The 21,001-nt window shown below is 44.5% G+C and overlaps 1 protein-coding gene across 2 annotated transcripts in view; it reads left to right on the top strand.

Moving 5' to 3' along the window:
* HOMER2 (homer scaffold protein 2) overlaps window positions 1-21,001 on the top strand; it is a 59,401-nt gene that overhangs the window by 22,846 nt on the left and 15,554 nt on the right. For both annotated transcript variants that reach the window (XM_076347866.1, XM_076347867.1), the window contains exons 2-3: window positions 1,133-1,289; window positions 18,570-18,701. In XM_076347866.1, coding sequence (XP_076203981.1) covers window positions 1,133-1,289; window positions 18,570-18,701 — 289 coding nt within the window. The remainder of the gene's footprint in view (window positions 1-1,132; window positions 1,290-18,569; window positions 18,702-21,001) is intronic.

The following is a 21,001-nucleotide window of genomic DNA, read 5'->3' as shown; positions in this document are numbered from 1 at the left end:
CATTTTTGGGCGGTAATTCTATTGTAGTACGATTGTTTTTGAATCCTGTCATAATTCTGTCAAGTGTAACTATTCATGAGATAATATTTTGCATGTGATAAGAATATATTGAGCGGAACACTTAATATAGACTGTTATATACTGTAGCTTTTAAGAACTAGAAGCATAAAAATGTATATAAAAACACAGTAGAGCTTGATGTGCAGTTCACTTCTTCTAAACTTGGATTTAAGGTATACTTGAAGTGAATTTAGTTTTATGGCCTTTAAGTAAGTCTTAATGCTGATCTGCAACCTAGATGACTTTGTGTGTATCACATTTTGTTCTTTTGGTGCTGCATCTTCTCTGCTTTTACATGTGATTTGCATTGTCACGTGCTGAAGGTGAAACAAAACCCCTCCACTGCGTGCATAATTTTCTTGATGAGAAAAAGCATCCGAGGAGGGCTGGTGTTCAGGATCGGGGTGTCAGGGGCGGTACGTCATCCACTGAGAGCTGAGCTGGAAGGCAATATATATCAACACAGGGTTTTGGTTGCGTTTCTTTTCCCCCTCGCTCCCCAGGATGATTGACTGTTTTTGCATCTGATTAAATTTTCATGCGCATCCACAGAACAGTGGGATTCTAAGGATAGAGATTAATATTTCAGTAATTATACTGTGCCTGTAGGTCCCTGGAGTCCTTGGTGCATCCAGAGAGGAACCCTGGCTGTAGGTAGCGGTTCACAGGAATGCGCGGCAGGAGGAAATCCAGCCACGGGGGGCTCGTTGTTGCTTTTGGCAAAATATGTGGATGGGGAAAGAAAGTATGCATGTGAGCGTCCTTTCCTGGAAATAGATGTTTTGAGGAAAAGGTGGGTACCGAGTTAGTATAACATGGGGAGAAAAAAGCCGATTGCTTCCTGGGCTACGGCAGTAACTTTAGGGCACTGAATGTCACTTAGCGATGCCAAGCAGAGGTACCCGAGGCTGGATCGTGGCTCGGCAGCGTCACTGCTCTGCCTTTTCACTTGGGGGTTTGCCAGGCGCTCTCTGTCTTGTGCTTTCAACACGCCTGGTCAAGGCTGGGCTTCTGGGACATTTCATCTTCCGCAGACTCATGCATCCATTTCTCCTGTCCCTCCCTATTCCAGAGAACAGCCCATCTTCACCACCAGAGCCCATGTCTTCCAAATTGACCCCAGCACGAAGAAGAACTGGGTTCCCGCAAGCAAGCAGGCTGTAACTGTTTCCTACTTCTATGACAGCACGAGAAACAGCTATCGGATTATCAGTGTGGATGGAGCCAAGGTAGGAGGCTGATGGTATCCCGGCGTGTTTACTGTGCTGAGAGGATCGTGACTGTCAGCCCTGGCTGGAGATAGACATAGATGGGATACGTTAAGCACTTAAGTTCATAAATACTTTTTTCATATAATCCATTATGGACACTTGTAGTGATAATTGGAAAAACACAGGGCACCTTAAAAGTGATGTTGCCAAACTTCATTGATTTTATCTCTGACTAGTTTGACTTCACGATCTGAATGAGCCAAGAGCTTTAAGTGTCCAAATTGAGTCTGTAGCACAGTATCTAAAACCACCGCCCGTGTTAGGTAGATAAGGCTGAGGCCTTTTTGGTGAAAATATGTTCTTTTTAAAGGGAATGAGGAGACACATGTGCAGACTAGAGCTTTTAATGTAAATGCCAACTGCGTATTCACTTTTGCCTGGTTGAACTGTTCACAGGTTAGCACTTAATTTCCTTCAGCTTTCGCACTGGAGTTCATCAGCCTTAGGTGGCAGGTTAGGCACGAAGACTTTCCCCCCCTCGCTCTTTTTTTCTTATTTTGTTTTGCGTTACCAGATAGTGTGCTGAAGTATTTCCTGTAAGAATCCCAATCAGTCGGATTGAATGGGTTGCTCAGACAACTGTTTTTATTACATACTAGATTTATCCCTCTGATTAGTCCCTCCAAAGTAACCTGTAAGGTAACCTGTAACCTGTAACCTGCTTTCCCCTAGCAGACCCCCGTCAGAGGTATAAGTTAAAACATTTCACTCCTGTACAAAAATCATCAGTCGTTTCTGCCAACCACAGGGTAACGAGACAAGTTTACAGCCTGTTTATCTGTGTTCCTGTTTGGATGAGGATGTTAAAATATTGCTGTCCTAGGAGAGAGATACCGCAGAAATCATCCCTTGATAAAGCTTTTCTATTTGTCATGCCTATTTCACACACTTGTTTTTCCAACCATCTCCTGTGCTGTTTTGGGTTATATATTGGCTTATAAATCAGCCATACTGCCTGCTTAAATTGATGGTAATGTTTCATTGACATCGGTACAGCATTACTATATCACCATCATTACGCTGTTTGTGCCGGTGTGTTCATTTCCAGAAACGCCAGCTAACCGCCCCGGCTGCCTCGGTTTGCGATCGGCGCACACAACCCCTGCAACTTGCTGAGGAAAGCTGAGTCCCCCCCCCCCAAATTTGCTTACACCCCATGGATACTCCTGCTCCTGCTGGGGCAAAGCTGGTGCTGGTGGTAGTGGGCTTTACAAACCCAGGCGAGCGAGACTTCCAAGGCAAAACTGCTGTACTCGCAGCAGTGGGTCGCTTGATTTGTGGATGTGCATGCATGCATGCATTAAGACCAATTAATGAAAAGAAAGTAATTACTGTGTGTGGCAGGGGGAAGCTGCAGGGGCAGCGTATGCCCACAGCCAGAGGTCCTGCCCAGAAGTGCAAAGTGTGTGCTGAGAACAGGATGGGCATCCAAGCTTTGCTTCGTAATCTGCCCAAAAGGCAGTCAGAAGGAACCACCCCCCCATTTTAGCATGTCCCAGAAGAAGGTGAGCTTTCCACGATTAAAATTCTCCCCCGGGGCTTCCCGAGCAAGAATCAATTGCTGGCCACATCAATTATTCCTCTTGTATTGAACCTTTGCTGATCAAGGAACAGGTCGAGAAGAAACGCTGCCTTCACGCTCGCCTCTGGAGAGTCCCCAGTTACCCTGCCTGTCCGTTTTAAGAGTGCTGATTTGGAAAAAGAAGGGTGTTTATACCCAAATAAGTTAAAAGTTGCTTTTCTCCCTCAAACAACTATTGTTTAGTGTTTTGACCTACTTTTCTAGCCAAAAATGAAACCGGGTAGGACTGTGAGGAAGAATATAGACAGCATCGGTTGGTGGCGTCCTGCTTTCTGTACATCTCACTTATTAGAATAAAGTCTTCCGTATGTTGGCAAATACCAGATGGATTAGCATCACGGCATCACTGCGGGCAGAAGTTATCTCTGTTTTAAAGACAAAAAAGCTGAAGCTCAAGTAAATTAAGACACTTGGCCCTAGAAGGAAGGCGGTGACGAAAGACGTCTTACAACTCTTCACCCTTGTCTCAATTGCAAAGGGGCTGTTCTAACAGTTTATTTTAGACAAACATGTACGACGCACATTGGCTTGCGGGGACAGCTCGCTTAAATCCAACTTGTATGCAGCTGTTGGATTAATTTTGGGGTTTTTTTGCCTTATGTTGACATTACATAGTAACAATAAAAATATTTTAAAGTGATCAAGAATACAGGGCACTTCACTTAAACATTGTTCGGTACCCATTTGCATAAGCTTTATTTTACTTTTGGCATTCAACGTATCGCTCTGGGCAGCGTGTTGAATTGCAAGTATGCGGAGTAGCATAGGGCTGCTGAAACCCGTTAGCGCTGCTGTCGTGCAGAACATGGGGCAGGCTGCGTAATGTCAACCTGCTGGGTATTTAGTTTCCTCCTGATGCACCGCCAACCCGATGGGCTCTGATTCTCGCAGGAGTAGCTTCCTCAGGCTGCTGCTGCTGTCCCTGAAGGTCCGGACCTTCTGCAGTCCCCTGTCCTTCAGCCCCATCCTCTCTTCTCCCAACAAGTGTAGCCTGTCCCCTTCTCCTTCCTGGCAAGTCCCTGTCCCTCGTCCCCAAACCCTTGGGGCGCAGGAGCGTGAGGAGGGGTGCCGCAGGGCAGAGGGGAGTGGGAGGATTTAGGAGTGGGCTGAAGGGGGGGATTAAGGGAACCGCTGAGCCTGTGTGTTTAAAGGCGTAAATATTGGGAACTCGTTTTGTGAGCACGGCTGGCGGAGGGGCAGGGGAGTTGCTCGGCTCTGCTGCCTGGCACAGTAGGATGCTGCCTTCGGGTCCTTACCCATTTGCCAAGTGGTGGGGAAGGACAGAGGGCCTGGCTGGTACATGCAGAGGTGGCGAAGACGGACATTGCAGCAAAGGGGAAAATGGGACAGAAAGGGAGTAGGGTAAAGGTAGGGAGCAGAGCGAAGTCAAGGGAGCTTAACCCTTCCCTTGCAGAGGGATATGCAAGAGGCTCGTGCTGAAAACCAGGAGGCCAGTATGATGGAGGGAAGCCAGGTGAGAGCGTACGCCTTCTAGGTGCCAGGTTTCTTCCAAATCCTCCCAGCCTGACAAAAAAACCCCATTGAAATGCCTGGGGAGTCAAGCACTGAAAAGTGGAGACCCTAGATTCAAAACAGCTTGTACCACTTTAATTCCTTGTGTTTGCAAAGCTAGAAGAGAATAGGTATTATAATTCCTGAGTCTTTCACAGAAAAACAGGTGCTGTGGACAGTAGCTTACAATTTATAGCAAAAGATTTCACAAATACCGTACGAATATGCACTGGATGATCTTAACCAAGATACCATTACCAAACAAGGGAATAGATTAGTGTATCTTTTAATTACATTATAATTGACTTGTATGTTGTCGAGAAAGTAATTTCATCATGACATTTTAGGAAGTTGCTAGCCAGAGGCTGTTTAAATTGCAGCATAATGAATGCTGGAGGAAATGATACAGTAAAATGCAAGGGTGCACACCGATTCAGAGTTAATGAGGCAGCCAAGAGACTTCACCATATGAAAGTGCCCAGCGTTGTGGGCAAAAGTCAACCCTGTTGAAAAATGACAAAATACGGTGTTGATGCAGGGAGAACATGAACTCATAAGTGCCCGGTTGCTGTGTAGTGTGTGGGGAAAGCCGCACACAGGGCTCCTCGTTAAAAGTGAGCTACATTATTCCGCCTTTTAGAGGCGAAAAGAAAGTTTGAAAGCATGAAAATTACTCAGACCGATATCCTCCGTCATCCTCTGGAATAATGCATGGTGGTGCCCTGGTTGGTGGGTTTGCTTATTTTTTTAAAAATCGGAAATATGTGTTATCCAAACAATGTAGACAAGGGTGAAAGGATGAGAACCTTGTTTCTGTATAGAATTTGAGTAGGAAATGTAATCCCTCAGAAACAATCTTCTGTCCCCATTTTCAGATGTTATATTTCTACAGAACCTGTGATTGCAACAGCATCATTTTCATCTTTTGAGAACGAAGTTGTTCATAAGGAACATAAAGCTATCTTAAAAATTAATAGCCAGCAATAAAGTGTACAATGAGACATTCTGAGACAGCAGCAGCAAAGAGAAGTGGCACAGCAAGAGTCACCTCAGATGCCAGTCCTAAGTTGTCTCTGTGAGATGCTTAAACAGATGACTAGAAAAAGTTAAAATCAGGGTGAAGAAGATTAATAGATTGCAAGAGTAATTTTGGTAAATACATGATACAGAAACAAAGACTTTGTGTTTCAGAGAAAAAAAAACATTGTCGGCTGACATTCATTCCCGGTTGCCAGATCATTTAAAAGAGTTCATTACCTAACAATTACCTTGAATATTGAAGATCAGCAGCCAAGTCGGGCATAAGCGTGTGGAAGTTTTGAAGAGAGAACCAGAAAAATTGCTGTGCTGGGAAAGCAGAATCAGTGGGTCTACTTCTGAAGTAAATTGCAATTAGTAAGAGTAAGAATATGGGCCAAATTTTGCCGATCAGTATTCACATAGCGTTCCCCAAAGTGCATACAGTACATTATATAGTATGATGAAGCTGTTTGATTAAGTGGCATGTATGTGCACATAGATGTGTCACAGCAAGAACGGACAGTATGATTCCCAGAGCAGAATGAAGCTGGCAGGGACAGAGCCCCAGCGGCATGTGGTAGCAGATATTTAGGGAGGTAAGAAGGGGTGATATGTAAATCTGATAATATTTGATGTATTTCTGGCTTCCTCAGTTCCTGTACCAGTCCTAATTGCTACCTAATTTAATAGCTGCCCACCTCTTTATGACTACCCTTTTTTGTTCTCACGACTGGAGGCAGGTGTCCTCGGCACACGGAGAGGAAATTCGGAGTTCTTCCAGTGCTGCGTTCAGAGTCTCAAAACAAATCATTTTCTTTGCCCGTGGAAATGGAATTATTTTAAGACATAGTTGTTAAAAATATTCTAGAGTATTTTGCCAAAAGGTGACTCTTAGATTTAAGAAGCTTTCCTTTCACAGGAAAAAAATTGCAGGGCATGGTGGCACAGATGAAATTCCTTCATCTGGCTAGTTCTTTATGTTCTTTTTTTTTCTTTCATTGACGTAAATTCAGCCATTAAACCAATAGCAACTCTTTCTCAGGAAAAACCTACCAAGTAATTTAGATATTACAAAATTTTTGGCACTGAATTAGAAAAGGCTTCTGGCGATGCGTACCTCGCCAGGGGTCTGCGTTGGTGTGGCAGCATTTAATTGTGCCTCTAAGACCTCATGGATCTGATTTGTGATAACGTGTAGCAGAAACGATCACGACGTCGCCTTCCCTCTTGGCGTTCAGGGTATCAGTGTGTGTTTGCCTGACCCCGTGCTCAATGAATTAGGTGGAGTGATGTACCGTGGTTTATATTTTTTAAATACCTAATTTTTTTTAAAATACGTAAGTTCTTTAACTACTTAAATTTCAAGGTTTAATAATTTTGTAGTAAAATGATCAGGGGATATTTTACAGCCTTGGGTAGCCAAAGATAAAGGGATGTAAAAGTGCATGAAAAGTGACCTTACAAAGTGGTGTGTTGCCTTTTCTTTTAGTGTGTATAGAGAAATCCTGAATTAGATGCTATGATTTTGAAAGGTGTGGGTGAGCATATATGTGTGTTTTGTCAAAGGGACGGAGATCCTTTTATTTCCAGTTTTGCCTGCCCTAGTTTTATTTATGGCCATCGCTTGTCAGGAGTGCTGCGTGCATGCCGGAGGAGCGCGGTGCTGCTGGGGTCCGAGCTGGCTGCCCTGCGCCTGCTGAAATGCCGAGAGGCCCCGCTGTGCTCGCCCCGAAGATTATTTTGCTGACTGCAGCACTGGCAGGACTATGATTTCCAGAGAGCCCCTGCTGGTAAAATCTGATTAAATTAGCGGAAAATATTTTTTATTCCAGCTTCTCAAAGCTTTTTTCGCCGCTGGGTAACTGAGATGGATATTTCTTTTTTCTCAAAACTTTTGCTGCCGTGCTCTTTTTTGCCCTTCACGCTGTTTCTTCCAGGCTGGGTGGGAAATCTCTTCTGGTCATCCCATAAAACGGCAGGGGAGCATGAGCTCAATATTACTTATACTTCTGACACTGAGAACCAACACGAAAAGGACCTTTCATCAAAAAGGCAGTGTGTGACACTTGTTACTGTTTGAAGAGCCCAAAAGACATATCCCAGCTTAAGGGTGACGCTGCATTAGGGTAAGCCGGTGGAAAGGTGACCGGGTTTTGACCTCTGGAGGTCTGAGTTGACTGATCCAGTGTTCCTGCCTTCTTGTCCATACCCGTCCACAAAAGAAACCTTCATATGCCATAAGAAAAGATTTCCAGTACTGGTCTGGCTGATTACTGTAATGCAGAAATTTGAGCATATTTGATGGCCTTCATCTTCTCTTTATCATAGTATCTTAAGTATTTCATGAACTATTGGAGCTAATTTCAACGTGACTGTTAGCACTGGAGATGATCCTGGAGCCATAAAAGAGTAATTCCAACAAATGGAACTAATTAACCTCCCATGTAAAAGGAAGAACATCTTTTGAAATACAAAAACATGGTATGAAATATAATTTTAATGCATAATCCTGTCTTCCAGTTTGCATAGTTTCTGTGTATGTTATAATAAACATCTCATTGCTTTTATGCTAGTGAGATGACTATTAAGTGAAAACATTAGTCATGGTTTTATGATCTTTATATATACATCATGTAATAGATAAGCACTTTGCTCTTGAGACAGAGCAACTACAATAATATCAGCATGTATATACTGTGAGTCCATACTAGAGCCTTTAATAATTTGATGCCATTTAATCACTCTCATCAGATGAGTTTGCTTTGTAAGGCGGCTGCGGTGTGGACTTTTCCCGGTTCAGATTTCCCAGCCCGTGCTGGAGAACGATGCTCGTCTGCCGGAGACGTGTTCTAGTACCAATTGTGCTAAACAAAGTACTTTGTAAAAGATGCCTGAAGAGTCTCTAGCTGCTTTTTGCAGTCCCTTTTGGGCTTGTTGTTGCTGTAAAAAATGAAGCTGGATCGGGCTGCTCTCTGAGAGGCAGCTCCTCCTTTCGTAGAGTTGTTCTCCTTCATTTTTGTATTATGAGCAGTTTAAGAGCAGGAGAACATCTGTCCTGCCCTGAGTCATAGCGCACCAGCCTAACCTAAGCTGGAACCTGTCTCTCACTCAGACAGTGAAACAACTTGCAGTAAATAATATTTTTAATAGCTATTTCCTGATTTCATTTAAAGACGTTAGAGTTGTGGTGATGCAACTTCCAGATTTTTTAGCATCACTTTGAATGCTTCAGGGGGAATTCTCAATTTAAGGAAAACTTGCCATCAGTGGGTGATGCTGGTGCCTCCTAGGCAGAGGTTGCTGCTCCGGTGAAGGCTGGGGTGCGGGCGCCGGGTCAGCAGCAGCCCTGCAGCCGGGGTGCGGGTGTAGCGGCAGGAGGGTGTCTGCATGGGGTGGCGGGTCGGGCACCTCGAAGGTGCGGGGTGTGCCCAAAGCGTTACGCTCCAAAGGGGTCCTGTGGAGACATACATCATTCAGCCTGTGGAGTATCAGAGACATGTGAAAGTTGGGGTTAATGGAAGCTGAAGCAGGACGGATGCAAATAGAAAATGAAATGCATGTTTTAAACGAGGATCAGTATCTATGTGGGGTGAGCACACTGAGGTCTGCACTGGGTCCTTCCGCTACATAGACCGGGACTTCACATTCTTCTCAAAGACATCTTTGAAATAAGAGTGACTGAAATTAAGGAAAATAACAGTCCCCGATGATCTTAAAATATTTGTGTTTTCTATGTTTGTGGTGTACTCGGCTTGACTAAAGTTACTTGAGTTTTTGCTTCTCTCCAGACGTTAAAATAACTTGAGAACATTTTCTTTGGAATTTGGCGATGAAGAAATAAAGCATAAAGAACGAGCAGAGCTGTCAGCCAAGGATGAGACTCCCCACTTGCATCATCCTTTATTTGCTTAAGGTGATATCAACTATTCAGAAATTCAGGCTGAGGGGAGGTGCCGGATTTAATAATTGGGAGGATAGTACATTGCCTGGAGTTGTGTCTGCAGGAGAATTTTCAACAGTTGCCAAGACTGGTTTAGATAGGTAGAGCTAGTAACTTTGGGTGCGCTTGTGTGGACAGGTCCTTGAGTGTTCAGAGGATTAAAAAAAAATACTGTTAGGGCTTAACTGCAATGGTAATTTCAGAATTGCTAATACTGGTGGAGATGAGCTGGGAATGGAAGGAAAAATTAAAAAGGTTTGCACAAACAAGACCTGGGGCTTCAGGTGAAAGAGAGCTCGTCAAAAGCTGAGAAATGGAGCAAAGTAAATGCCAGGAAATTTGGTGGGTCCCTTGGGACTGCATCAAGCAGAAATCACGATCGTCTGCTGAGGATGTGTTTTGGATTGAAAAAAAAAAGTCCAGAGCTGTAGAACTCATACCACTTAAATGTTGCTATATTAATGTCTTTCCAAGTTAACTTTGAAATGCGAAAAATCCTCTGTTCATTGTCTGAATTATTTCTGGAAGTAAATCCTTCAGAAGCCGGTTAGTAAGCTTAGGAGCAAAGATAACAAAGTGCTGGCCACAGCTGTATCCTTGACAGAAGAACAGAAGCACATCTGCCACCGTTTGATCCGATCTGGCTCACTTTGCTGCTTGTATGTACAGTGCGTGCGTGTGTCCCTGGCTCTGGAAAGACCACACACAACGGAATCCAGGAGACTGCAGAAACCTTTTCAGAAACGTGATTTGTCACTCTTTAAAAAGAAAAGGGAAAAAAAAAAAGAGAAGATAAAAATCCATGCTAGAGGATTTCTTGCTGCACCGCTCACCAGCAAGTAGGGAAACTTTGGTCTGGGTGGATTTTTCCTTCTCAAAACCTCTCCATAAAATTTCTCGGAAAAGATCTGTAAAAGAAAGTATTTCAACACGTAACTGCCTCACACAGAGTTGTTTCTGATCACCAGACTCGAGTGTGAATGTGGCATCTGAACGTTCCAGAGAGGTTAATTAAACCATGTGATGTTATTGTAAAGAAACCTGGAATCAAGCAAAGGATGCCTGGTCATCAAGGTCATGGTCCTTGAACTTAGCAAAGCTTTTGAAGAATCTTGAACAAATTTTTGGTGAAAAGAATCCATGCCCGTAGTTAGGTGAAAATTGAGAAAAAACCCAAAGTTTTTAGTAACATCGTCAACACAGGCACAACGTGGTAGAATTTACAGATGTTTTCCCTATTCTTTTTTGTTTCATCAGCTGATCAAAGCAAAACCTGTGGGATGAGACTGAAATAGGCAAATTCATAGATGGTAAAAACTTCCATACCTGCTCACCGGATTCCAGGGAGCGCAGTGGTGCTCGGCTTGCTTGCGGGCTTTGCATTGTGCTGCCTTTTTCTTCCAGAAGAAATTACAGGGGGGCTGAGGAACCTTGTGCTCGAAGGTGAACTGAGCACATGCTCCATCCCCTCGAGCTTTCCACAGCCTCCTCCCAGGGTATTAGGGACTTGCGTCAAGAATTGCAATAAATGCAGCACTGGTTAGCTGTTGGTTTCCTAACCTGGGAATTTTACTCCCTCTTTTTTTAAGTTCAGCTACTGAAAGTAATAAAGAATAATTCCTATAAGCTGTGCTTTATGAAACTCTAAGGATTGATTGTCCACTGAAACAGCTATATAAATTATTTGTTCCCTTCTCCCCCCCGCTGTAGTGCCAGAGGTATCTAATACTTGGAAATCCCTATTCGGAGAGCTAATGTATCAGACATGCTAATCAAGTCATGCCAGATGGAGTTTATAAATAAACTACACTGCATTGTGTATTCTTAAAATTTGAGCATCAAACATAATTCAAGGCAATATTTTCCTAGTTTTAAAAAAAAAAAAACCCCAAACATCGCTTCTTTCTTGATTCTGGATTGTGAAGTCACATCCAATGGCACAGTGGTTGTTAGATGGAAAGCGAGGAATAGTTTAAATGACTGTCAGCCGTTAAATACTAGCTGAAGTCCAAAGCTGATTCTCCTTGAGGAGCGAACAAGATGATCGCATGAGCCCCGGCTAACCTCCACCGAGCTTTATTTTCTAACAGCAAAATAAGGGATGAGGCATTTCTGAGGACGCGGAAAGATTGGTATTTTACATTATCTTATAGATACCTTGTATCTTCAGTTATGTTAGTGTATTGCTCCGAAGTGTTGCTAGACCTGGTTGCCCTTGACTGTCATCTAACAGTGACCACTTTGAGGTGCTTTAGAAGATGCCGAGTAGATCCTGTCATCTCCTAAACATAAGGTACCTGCCCTTCCTGGCCATTCCTCATGCCAAGGGACAGTTTTTCCAGATTTTAGAGAGGAAGGGCTAAGCTATCCCGTTGCTGACCGCTCCCTGGGGGGCATAGGTTGTTAAAGAGTAGAGGGGCCTTTAACGATGCCACGTGGCCGCGCCATTTCTGACCTCTGCAAAGGGACCTTCAGGCTTAAGTGAAGCTGTTGGCGTACAGCTTGAGGGATGCAGAAAATGACCGGTGCTTAAATGATTCATACTCAAACACTATATGCTTTTATTAAATCCTCCAAAGCGTGAATGTGATATAACGATGGGAGGTTTTTTTAATTGTATCTAATTGTGGGTAACGCAACCTTCTCCCTCACTCCAATTTTGGTCACTAGGAAAAAATAAAGAGTCTCCGCTGTATTCTTCTCTCTGTCTCTGATAAGTTAGAAATCTTATTTCTCATGTGAAAATAACACACAAGCATCTTGGTTTATGTATTTTGTAAAATGTTGCATGAAATTCCTGGGTAACAATTTGTTCCAGCGTAGAGGGTTTGAAAATCCTTGCTGTAGATTTTCTTCATGAAACAGCTGCTGGTGCTCTGAATCGTGTGGGTGGGTGGATGTGTGTGCTGTGCCTAAAAGGAGAAAAAATTCTAGTCAGATGTCAAAGCAAAAATAGGAGATTTTAGAGGTTTAGACTGGGTGGAGGAGGTGGGAAGCCAACTCTACAGAGATGTTAATTACCTTGGGAAGAAAAAGAGCACAGTGGAGTAGGTGTAGCAGGAGATTCACTTAATAGAATTCACATAATCATGAACCCGCTTTCGTTGCATTTAGACAGGTTCTCAGTGAGGGCTTTACAACAGAAATATTTTACCAGAGGAAAAACAGTTATTAGTCTTTTTAGGGGGGGGCTATTTTTACATCTCTTTTCACGCAGGAGGACAAGACCTGTATGGTTTTTGTTTGATTTGTTGGCTTTTGGGGTTAAAAATGAACCTTATCATGCACTGAATTATCCTGGGGAATGCAAGGTGACGCAAGGAAAAAAAAGCCATGTGCAACTGTGGAAATGGCCCTTTTCCCCAGGAAGCAAGCAGCAGCAGCAGGTGAGATACTTCACCCATAAAAGGCGAATCTCCTCTCTGCAGAGGGAGCTCAGGTTGGGAAGTAAACGCTTCGGACTGCAGCAAGTCCTCTGCAGCTTGCAAGGTGTCCTGGCATCTTCCTCTTTGCAGAGTGCGGATGAATCACTGCGGTCCCCCTTCCTCTCCTGCCTTCCGCAGAAATACATGAGGTAGTTATGGAAGCTTTTGGAGTCCATCGATGGGTGAAATAACTGCTGTCCTGCTTAACTGTGTAGAACAGTAGTTCTTGAAGAGCAGTGGCTGGCCTGGCTTACTGGCACTGCAGGGATAAAATGATGGGTACCCGGAGCAAGAGTCTGGTAGTAGATGTCCTGCCAACTGTTGCCTACCCTGTGCTCTGGGCCCCCCCCCCCGGCCACGCACAAACGATGGAGCGGAGCAGGAGGAACAGCAAAATGGAGACACTCAATGCTCTTCTTAACATATGTTTACAGTGCTTCCAGCCTAATTAATCCATACTCTCGGCCTGTCCCAGGTAAAGCGCCGCGTACGTGTCAGGTGCAGCAGATAAAGCAAAGCTGAAACAAGCGCCGTTGCTGCTTTCAGTTTTCCCAGGCTTTTTTTTTTTTTAAAGGACCTTCTACAAAGACTTAGCAGGAAGGGTGCGGAGAAAGATTTGATCACGTCTGCTGGCCCTGATTTGTAAAACAACTATAATTAATCCTCCTGCATTACAGGTTCACTGTTTTGGCCAAAGGCCGTTCTTTTATCCCTGAGTTCTTGCGCTGCTGTGAGCGTGTCTTTGTGCTGCTCCTGCTCTATTCTGGTAGGTGGCCTCAGCAAGGGACTCTCTTTTTTCCCTTTAATAGCGCTGTCTTGATTAACAATATGTGTGTGTGTGCTGGCTTTGTAGGACTAGAAATGAGATGACCAGTTTATCACCAGTGACATATCGGTGAAAAGACGTTACATGTAAGCCTAGAAGCTGTCGGCAGAGATAGGGAGGACGGTAGGTCACGAAGGATAGTGCAGATCACGGAAAAGTAGGTGGGCTAATTCCATGAGGGAGTTGCTGAACATTTGGGATAGAGGGAGAATTTCTCTGCAAAGCCATCCCTGTCTCCTCATCTCCACATCCAGTGTCACAAGCCCTTCTGATTCACGTCGACTTGATGAGCTGGAAGAACCTGCTGAGCCTGTGATAGCTGTGGCCAGAGGATTAGCAGCTTCTTTTCCCTTTCAATTCTGTTTTTAGACTGGGATACATCTTTACTGCAGATTAGCAGCCTGGTGGGTTGGGGAAATTAAATTTCACAAGGTCTGCAAACTGGAAAGCACACATTCAGAAGTGTGAAAATGAAACGGGGAGGTTTTAATGTAGTGACTTCTTAATGAGTAGATCCTATGGCCTTGAGCCTTGGGGCTTTTCTGGAGGTGAGGTTACTTCAGAGTAACAGGTGATGTGAATTTAAAGGGAGAATTCCAGAATAAGTCCTAATCTGACACTCTTGTCCAAGAATAAGGGGCCCTTTTCTGATTTAATTTAACGCCGTTCCAAAATACATTGGCTAATATAGTAATTAGCTATTTCATAGCTGTTATTTCAGTCTTTTCCCAGGTAGAGAAGCTTTTGACGGGGCTGGCTGCATTGACTCATCATCCCCTTTGGTGGGTGTCTCATCAGAGGAAGCGTCCTGGCCGATTCCTGCTGGCACGTTGGCTCTCCTCCTCGGGGCTGTGCCGGTGGCTCTGCCAAATGCCCACCGCGATCGCTGCTCTCCTCCCCTTGGAGCTGAGCTCACTCTCCTCTCTGCTTTTCCTCCCCTCTTGCAAATCTGGCAAGCCGGGGCCGATGCAACCAGAGCGTACGCTGTGAGCCAAGCCGGCAAACCCCCGTGTGCTGCTCCGGCTCCCCTCCCTCTCTACTCCAGCCAGCCGGCACGCACGTTCACCGTACGTTAATGAAACGGTGACTTGGGAGAATGTATTTTCAGGAGCCACATCGGCTTTGCCTCTTTGCTGCGGTGTTGTGATACGGGGAGTGTGGGAGGGGAACCCTTTAAATACTCCAAGCATCCCCTAAAAGAAATGGCAGCTGTAGATATGGGCACAGCTCATATATTACAAGCGGCATGAGCTGCCAATACATTTTTTTCCTTCTACGCACTCAGGTCGTCTTGTGACCTCTCCCTGCTTGATTTATTTGGCAGTTTCTCTCCGTGGGAAGGCAGTGGGATGGGTGTGTTACAGCCTATGAATGTTCTGCTCTATGCCAGCTTATTTGCATTCACTTTTATCTGATTAATATACCCGGTGTGTCTCTAAATGTCTGGAGTCATTTCTGGTTGATGTAGTGCTACCTTGCACGGTGAAAATTCTTCTGTGTCATCTTTAAATAAAAATTTAGATCTGTCAGGATTGTTTTTCTCCCAGAGGAAGTGAAATTAGTATGAGATTTTGTTTGGCTTATGCAGATGTATCAGGAATGTTTGCCATCTGATACTCTTGCATGTAGATGAGAGCAAAGGCAGATTTTTTTTTTTTAACCACATGTAGACAACTCAGTCAGGGTGATGAATGACTTTATTATTCTGTAAGGTGCTTATTATATTATGCTCCTCTTTGCCTTTGTCTTTAGGGAGAACTCTTTAACCACTTCAGGGATTGATTGCATTTGATTAGAGAGTAGTTTGTCTTTTGGATCCATTATCCTCGATGGAAGTCCGCAAGTTTATTCCATTTTCTGATGCAGCTGGAATTGCACTGTGTGTATATTATACGAATGAGGACCAAATGCAAAGTTATTTCGTAAGAGCCCATTTGAATTGCTGAGTTGCCTTTTCTTATAGAATGATAATACTGGATTGCAGTTAGGGGTGGAAAAGAGCCTGCGGGCTCATCCTGCCTGCAGCAGCTTTCAAATATGTCCTTTCCCTTCTGCGCCTTTCCTCTCAGCTCCTTCTTCCTTTGAAACTTGAAAATTCTGGCTCATCCTTTCATGAAAAAAGAAAATTTTCACAGTTTGGTTGAACGTTCCTGTTGCGGTGGCCACAAAGGCTTCCCCTGCCTTCTGCCCCGGCTGGAGACCTTCTGCCCGGGAGATGGAGGAGTGGTGGGGAGGACTTTCCTTCTGGTCTCACGTAGCTGAGGGTGAGCCAGCTTTGGGAGGGGGGATAGGCTGGGTTACCTGGCAGGAGCGCTTGCAAGCCTCGCTTTTCATTGTTCTTTGAAATCATAACACCCTTTCTTTCTCCTAAACACCACCAACGTGATTGTTCCCTGGCCAATGTAGTATCTCCGCTCTGAAACGATGACCAGATTTCCATGGGAAGTGAATGTACGGGCTGATGCTCCCAAAGGTTAATGTTACAGCATCCTCCTGCGAGTGTGGCAGGGCGATGGGGTGAGGATGGGGAGGAAGACCAGGTGGATAAGTGCACCCAGCTCCTCTGAACGGTTTCCATGAGCTCTCATGATTTAATCTCCTAAGCTTTTACTTAGGTTTTCACTTCTCCGTAGGAATGCAGCGTTTCTGAAGTGCCTGACTGACAGAGGAGGATTTAAGGAAAAAAAAGGTAGAGCCGGCTTCCAGGCAGTTTCACTAATTGCAGCTTATTATAAATTTAACAGATGAACCGTCCGTTTCTTGAAGGGGTGTGATGACCACAACCTTTTCTTGGATTCTGCACTGGCTATAGAAGAAGTTAACCTCTGAGGTGCTAAGCTAACGTAGTTCATTTCATTGCTCAATAAGATGTTTCTTGGTTTACAATTTGCAGGCTTCATTATTCCTTTTATCACTTCTTTGATAATATTGGACTGCGGTCTGAAAAATATCTTTGGTGTGGTTTTTATATATTTGTATTTACTCAATGGTTATTGTAGGGGGTATGGAAGAATTTTATTCTTCTCGGAGTCTGCTTCCAGTGAGTGAGGCTTTTGCCTTTCAGTAAAATGGGTCATTTTATTAGTTTTTCCCCACAGATGTCTAATTTGATCGGCACAGTAGGACGGAAGTAATACTTTTCATCACTTGAAATTTCTGGGTATTTCAGAGCTTCTAAAATAAATTCTGTGACTTGAGAAGCTACACATTTGTAAGTAGTTCATCTGTCTGATGTAAGATTTTTAAAGAAGAAATAGGCATATAGCGCTTTCCGTAAAGTTTTTGGAAAGCATCCAGGTTTTTCTGGGTTGGTGGTAGCTTTTCCTCCGGTTCTTGTGACTGTGTCATGCAATCCTCGTATCGTCATACTCCCTTTGCATTGTCAAAACCCTACATAAAATCTTTGATTTTCTTTTAATTTAAATCTCTGAAATCGCACTTAGATTTTATATTGGCTGCGTTTCGGGCTTAGCCGGAGGAGAGTGCGTCTGGGCAGCTTTGCTTATACCTCTGCCTGTCAACTGGCCATCCAAAAAGATGTTTCGACCCTGAAAGCTGATGTCTGTGCGGTGTGTGTTGGCCAGCGCTGGTTGCAGTCACCTCTCCCCCTTTCTTCCCTGATTCTTCCCACGCAAAAAACCAATTTCAGGAGCATCAGCCACCTGGCCCTCGTCTGGTTTGGTCCTGTGGTGAAACTTTCAGTAGTAGGAAATGGCAGAAAATCGTATGTTTATTTGAAAGCGATGGTGCAAAAAGAGGGAACCACTGAAGTTGAGCAATTTCTAAGAAAGCAAATAAAAGCATCAGCACAGAGGTCAGAAGTTAGGGAGGGGACAGAGGCAAGTAACGATCTTTCTCTGGTAAATTTAATTCACGCTTTTTGCTAAATGTAAATGATAGCTTAGGAAAAAAACTGCTTGGAATACATGGTAAATGGTGTTGCCAGGATACTTCCTGATCATGTTAATTAAACTGTCCCACAGATTTGGCTTAATTACTGCATAATTTGCATATTGGAAATGATGGTATGCATTACTAAAGAAAGCTCCTATTGTCTTAGCAGAAAGAACATTGTACATGAATTGATTTCCAGGGAAGGAGTCTCTAGACTCATATAATGATGTATCTTGAAAATAAAATTAAGATTTTTGATAATGAACTGACAAATTTCTCATTCCTTTTTGCAAGATTACATTTTATGCTTGTTCCACTGAGTTCCTTAGAGACTTCATCCCAACAGCCTTCCTCATGTTGGCTGTTTCTTTAATTACAAGAACTACTGTTGCTTTTGAGGTTGCTGGTGGTGAAGCAGGTCTTAGTTAACTCGTGTAAAGTGGCCCACATTTGATACTGCATGTGCGTTGTTGGTGATGTACTTCGCCACCCTCTCAAGTTAAACTCATTATTAAGCTACCGGTTTCTCCTTGTCTTGTTTTTTGTTGGGTTTTTTTGAGATTTCTGACATGTCTCAGGCATCCTACTTGTGGAGGCCCGAGGCCAAATGGAGGAATGCAGAAATATCTCTCTGCTCTTCCAGTCTGAGGGCAGGTGTTGCTGGTGGACACCCTGCTTGGAGGCCTCAGGCCACCCCGGGTGCCTGGCGGGGCGGTGGGAGTAGCCGTGTGCCTTTGTAACACCGCAAAAAGAGGATTTTGCATCGGCATTTCTGCCAGGGTAATTTTATAGCTCCTGTCCCTGCTGCTGGTGTTTAACTGCAGGACCGTGACAGCGCTTTGGAAAAAGAAGACAAAACTTCAAAATTCCTGCATGAAGTAAGACAAGACAGAAACTATTTTGTTTTGGGAAAAAATCTTCTGAATACAGCAATTTCCCAATTTAGACTGCTAATTGCTTTGGATGATATCGTTGCTAAGATATGCATTTCCGATGTGGCTGCTCCTTTTTAATTCTTTTTTGGTCTGTTTTTAAACAGGTGATCATAAACAGCACAATCACACCTAACATGACCTTCACTAAAACATCGCAGAAGTTCGGCCAGTGGGCGGACAGCAGAGCAAATACCGTGTTTGGTTTGGGCTTTCCCTCCGAGCAGCAGCTGACGAAGGTACCGGGGCTCACTGAATTTCCGCAAAGGCTGTCTTGTTTCTTATTAATGAAGAATTAATTAATTGGCCCAGACCAATTGTATGAGGTTCAACAAGGCCAAGTGCCGGGTCCTGCACTTCGGCCACAACAACCCCATGCAGCGCTACAGGCTTGGGGAAGAGTGGCTGGAAAGCTGCCCAGCAGGAAAAGGACCTGGGGGTGCTGGTCGACAGCCGGCTGACCATGAGCCGGCAGTGTGCCCAGGCGGCCAAGAAGGCCAATGGCATCCTGGCCTGTATCAGAAATAGTGTGGCCAGCAGGAGCAGGGAAGTGATCGTGCCCCTGTACTCGGCACTGGTGAGGCCGCACCTCGAATACTGTGTTCAGTTTTGGGCCCCTCACTACAAGAAGGACGTCGAGGTGCTGGAGCGTGTCCAGAGAAGGGCAACGAGGCTGGTGAGGGGTCTGGAGAACAAGTCTGATGAGGAGCGGCTGAGGGAACTGGGGTTGTTTAGCCTGGAGAAAAGGAGGCTGAGGGGAGACCTCATCGCTCTCTACAACTCCCTGAAAGGAGGTTGTAGCGAGGTGGGGGTCGGTCTCTTCTCCCAAGGAACAAGCAATAGGACGAGAGGAAACGGCCTCAAGTTGTGCCAGGGGAGGTTTAGATTGGACGTGAGGAAAAATTTCTTTACTGAAAGAGTGGTGAAACATTGGAAGAGGCTGCCCAGGGAAGTGGTGGAGTCCCCATCCCTGGAGGTATTTAAAAGACGTGTAGATGTGGTGCTTAGGGACATGGTTTAGTGGGTGGTGGTGTTGGGTCGACGGTTGGACTCGATGATCTTAGAGGTCTTTTCCAACCTCAATGATTCTATAAGAATTGCATATACCCATCTGACCTCTTCTGAGCTGCATGCTTCTGCAAGTCCTCTTTATCCGTGCAGGTTGCCCATCTCCTATAATTACCCAGTGTCTGTATATACAGAAGCAGGCAGTATTGCAAACTTTATGGTCAAAACTATAAATTAAATCTGACCACTGACGATGGTACTAGCGAGGTGATCTTGACGGTATCTTGCCCAGCGTGGCTGAAAGCATTTGTGTTTTCAGATGTTTACAGAAACAACCTGAACTCTGAAGTGTTTTTTGGCATCGCCTTGCCCTGTGTGCTCATTTCAGCTGAAAGTGGCACCAAAAGCAAAGGGAGCCACTGATATGCCAGGACTGTTCGCATTAGGGCTGCCTGATGTCTCTGAAGGAAGCGGGTTGCTATCCCAGCCTCAGAAATGTGCGTTTTGATGACTTGCTGCCGTTGGTAGCTAACCAAGGTAGAGTTGCCAGCCCCTGGGGCTTGCTGGTGCCCTGGTTTTGCAGATAACACTGCTGGTGGGGCGGTGCTCTCAGGAGGCTTGGTAAACTGATCTGGGTTAAAATAATACTGCATTTTTGCATTTAAAAGACGTGTAGATGAGGCGCTTAGGGACATGGTTTAGTGGGCATGGTGGTGTTGGGTTGACGGTTGGACTCGATGATCTTAGAGGTCTTTTCCAACCTTAATGATTCTATGATTCTATTTCAGCTCAGTGGTGTGATTTGCAGCCCTGACCCAAAGCAGTTTTATCACAGACCTTGGGGGGTGACAGTGAGTTGTGGCAGAGACAGGGGATGAGTAGCCGGGGAGGTCTGATGCCAGGTTTGCTGCAGAGCTGTGTCTCGGAGCTGCACCCCAAACGTGGGGTTGGTACTAATGCAACACTCGCCTGGACCAGAGGCTGGCTACAACAGCAGGCTTGTCAAGTCTGGAGCTGCCTCTTGTAATGAATAACCAGCCGTTTGAAATACATCCTCTGTCATTAGATTAGTGGTCTCGCCAAGTGCTCATCAAGCAGCTGAGATGTTTGTTTGTTCATGCAGTAGAAAACCCCCTACTTATCTAACGCATAGTTGACACCTGAAGCATGGCTACTTGGCGCTGGGTTTTGTCAGTTAACTCAGCGTTGTGTCCTTGGGCATGGCACACAGCCTCTCATGTTGCTGTCCCCTTGCGTGCTTGGATATGAAAAGAATCAGGAGAACAAGATGTTTCTTGTAATGTCTAAAATAGCAAAGGCAGACCATTGCAATAGAAGGAGGACCTTCAGTCAACTGAATTGTTATAGGAATTTATTTTACTAAGTCTGTCTTACTAAGTTATTGCAATTTCCAGAGAATTGCATTTTTTGCAAATACTTCTTAAAGGTAAAGCATATTTTACTTTTCACATTAAATTATTTTTGGATTTGGGATGTCCATAAAGGTGCCATGGCCATAATCTGCTCTTCT

The sequence above is a fragment of the Aptenodytes patagonicus genome, chromosome 10 (assembly GCF_965638725.1).
Source record: "Aptenodytes patagonicus chromosome 10, bAptPat1.pri.cur, whole genome shotgun sequence".
Classification (NCBI taxonomy): Eukaryota; Metazoa; Chordata; class Aves; order Sphenisciformes; family Spheniscidae; genus Aptenodytes; species Aptenodytes patagonicus.
The sequence above is the reverse complement of the archived record's forward strand: the minus strand, read 5'-3'. Positions and strand labels throughout refer to the sequence as shown.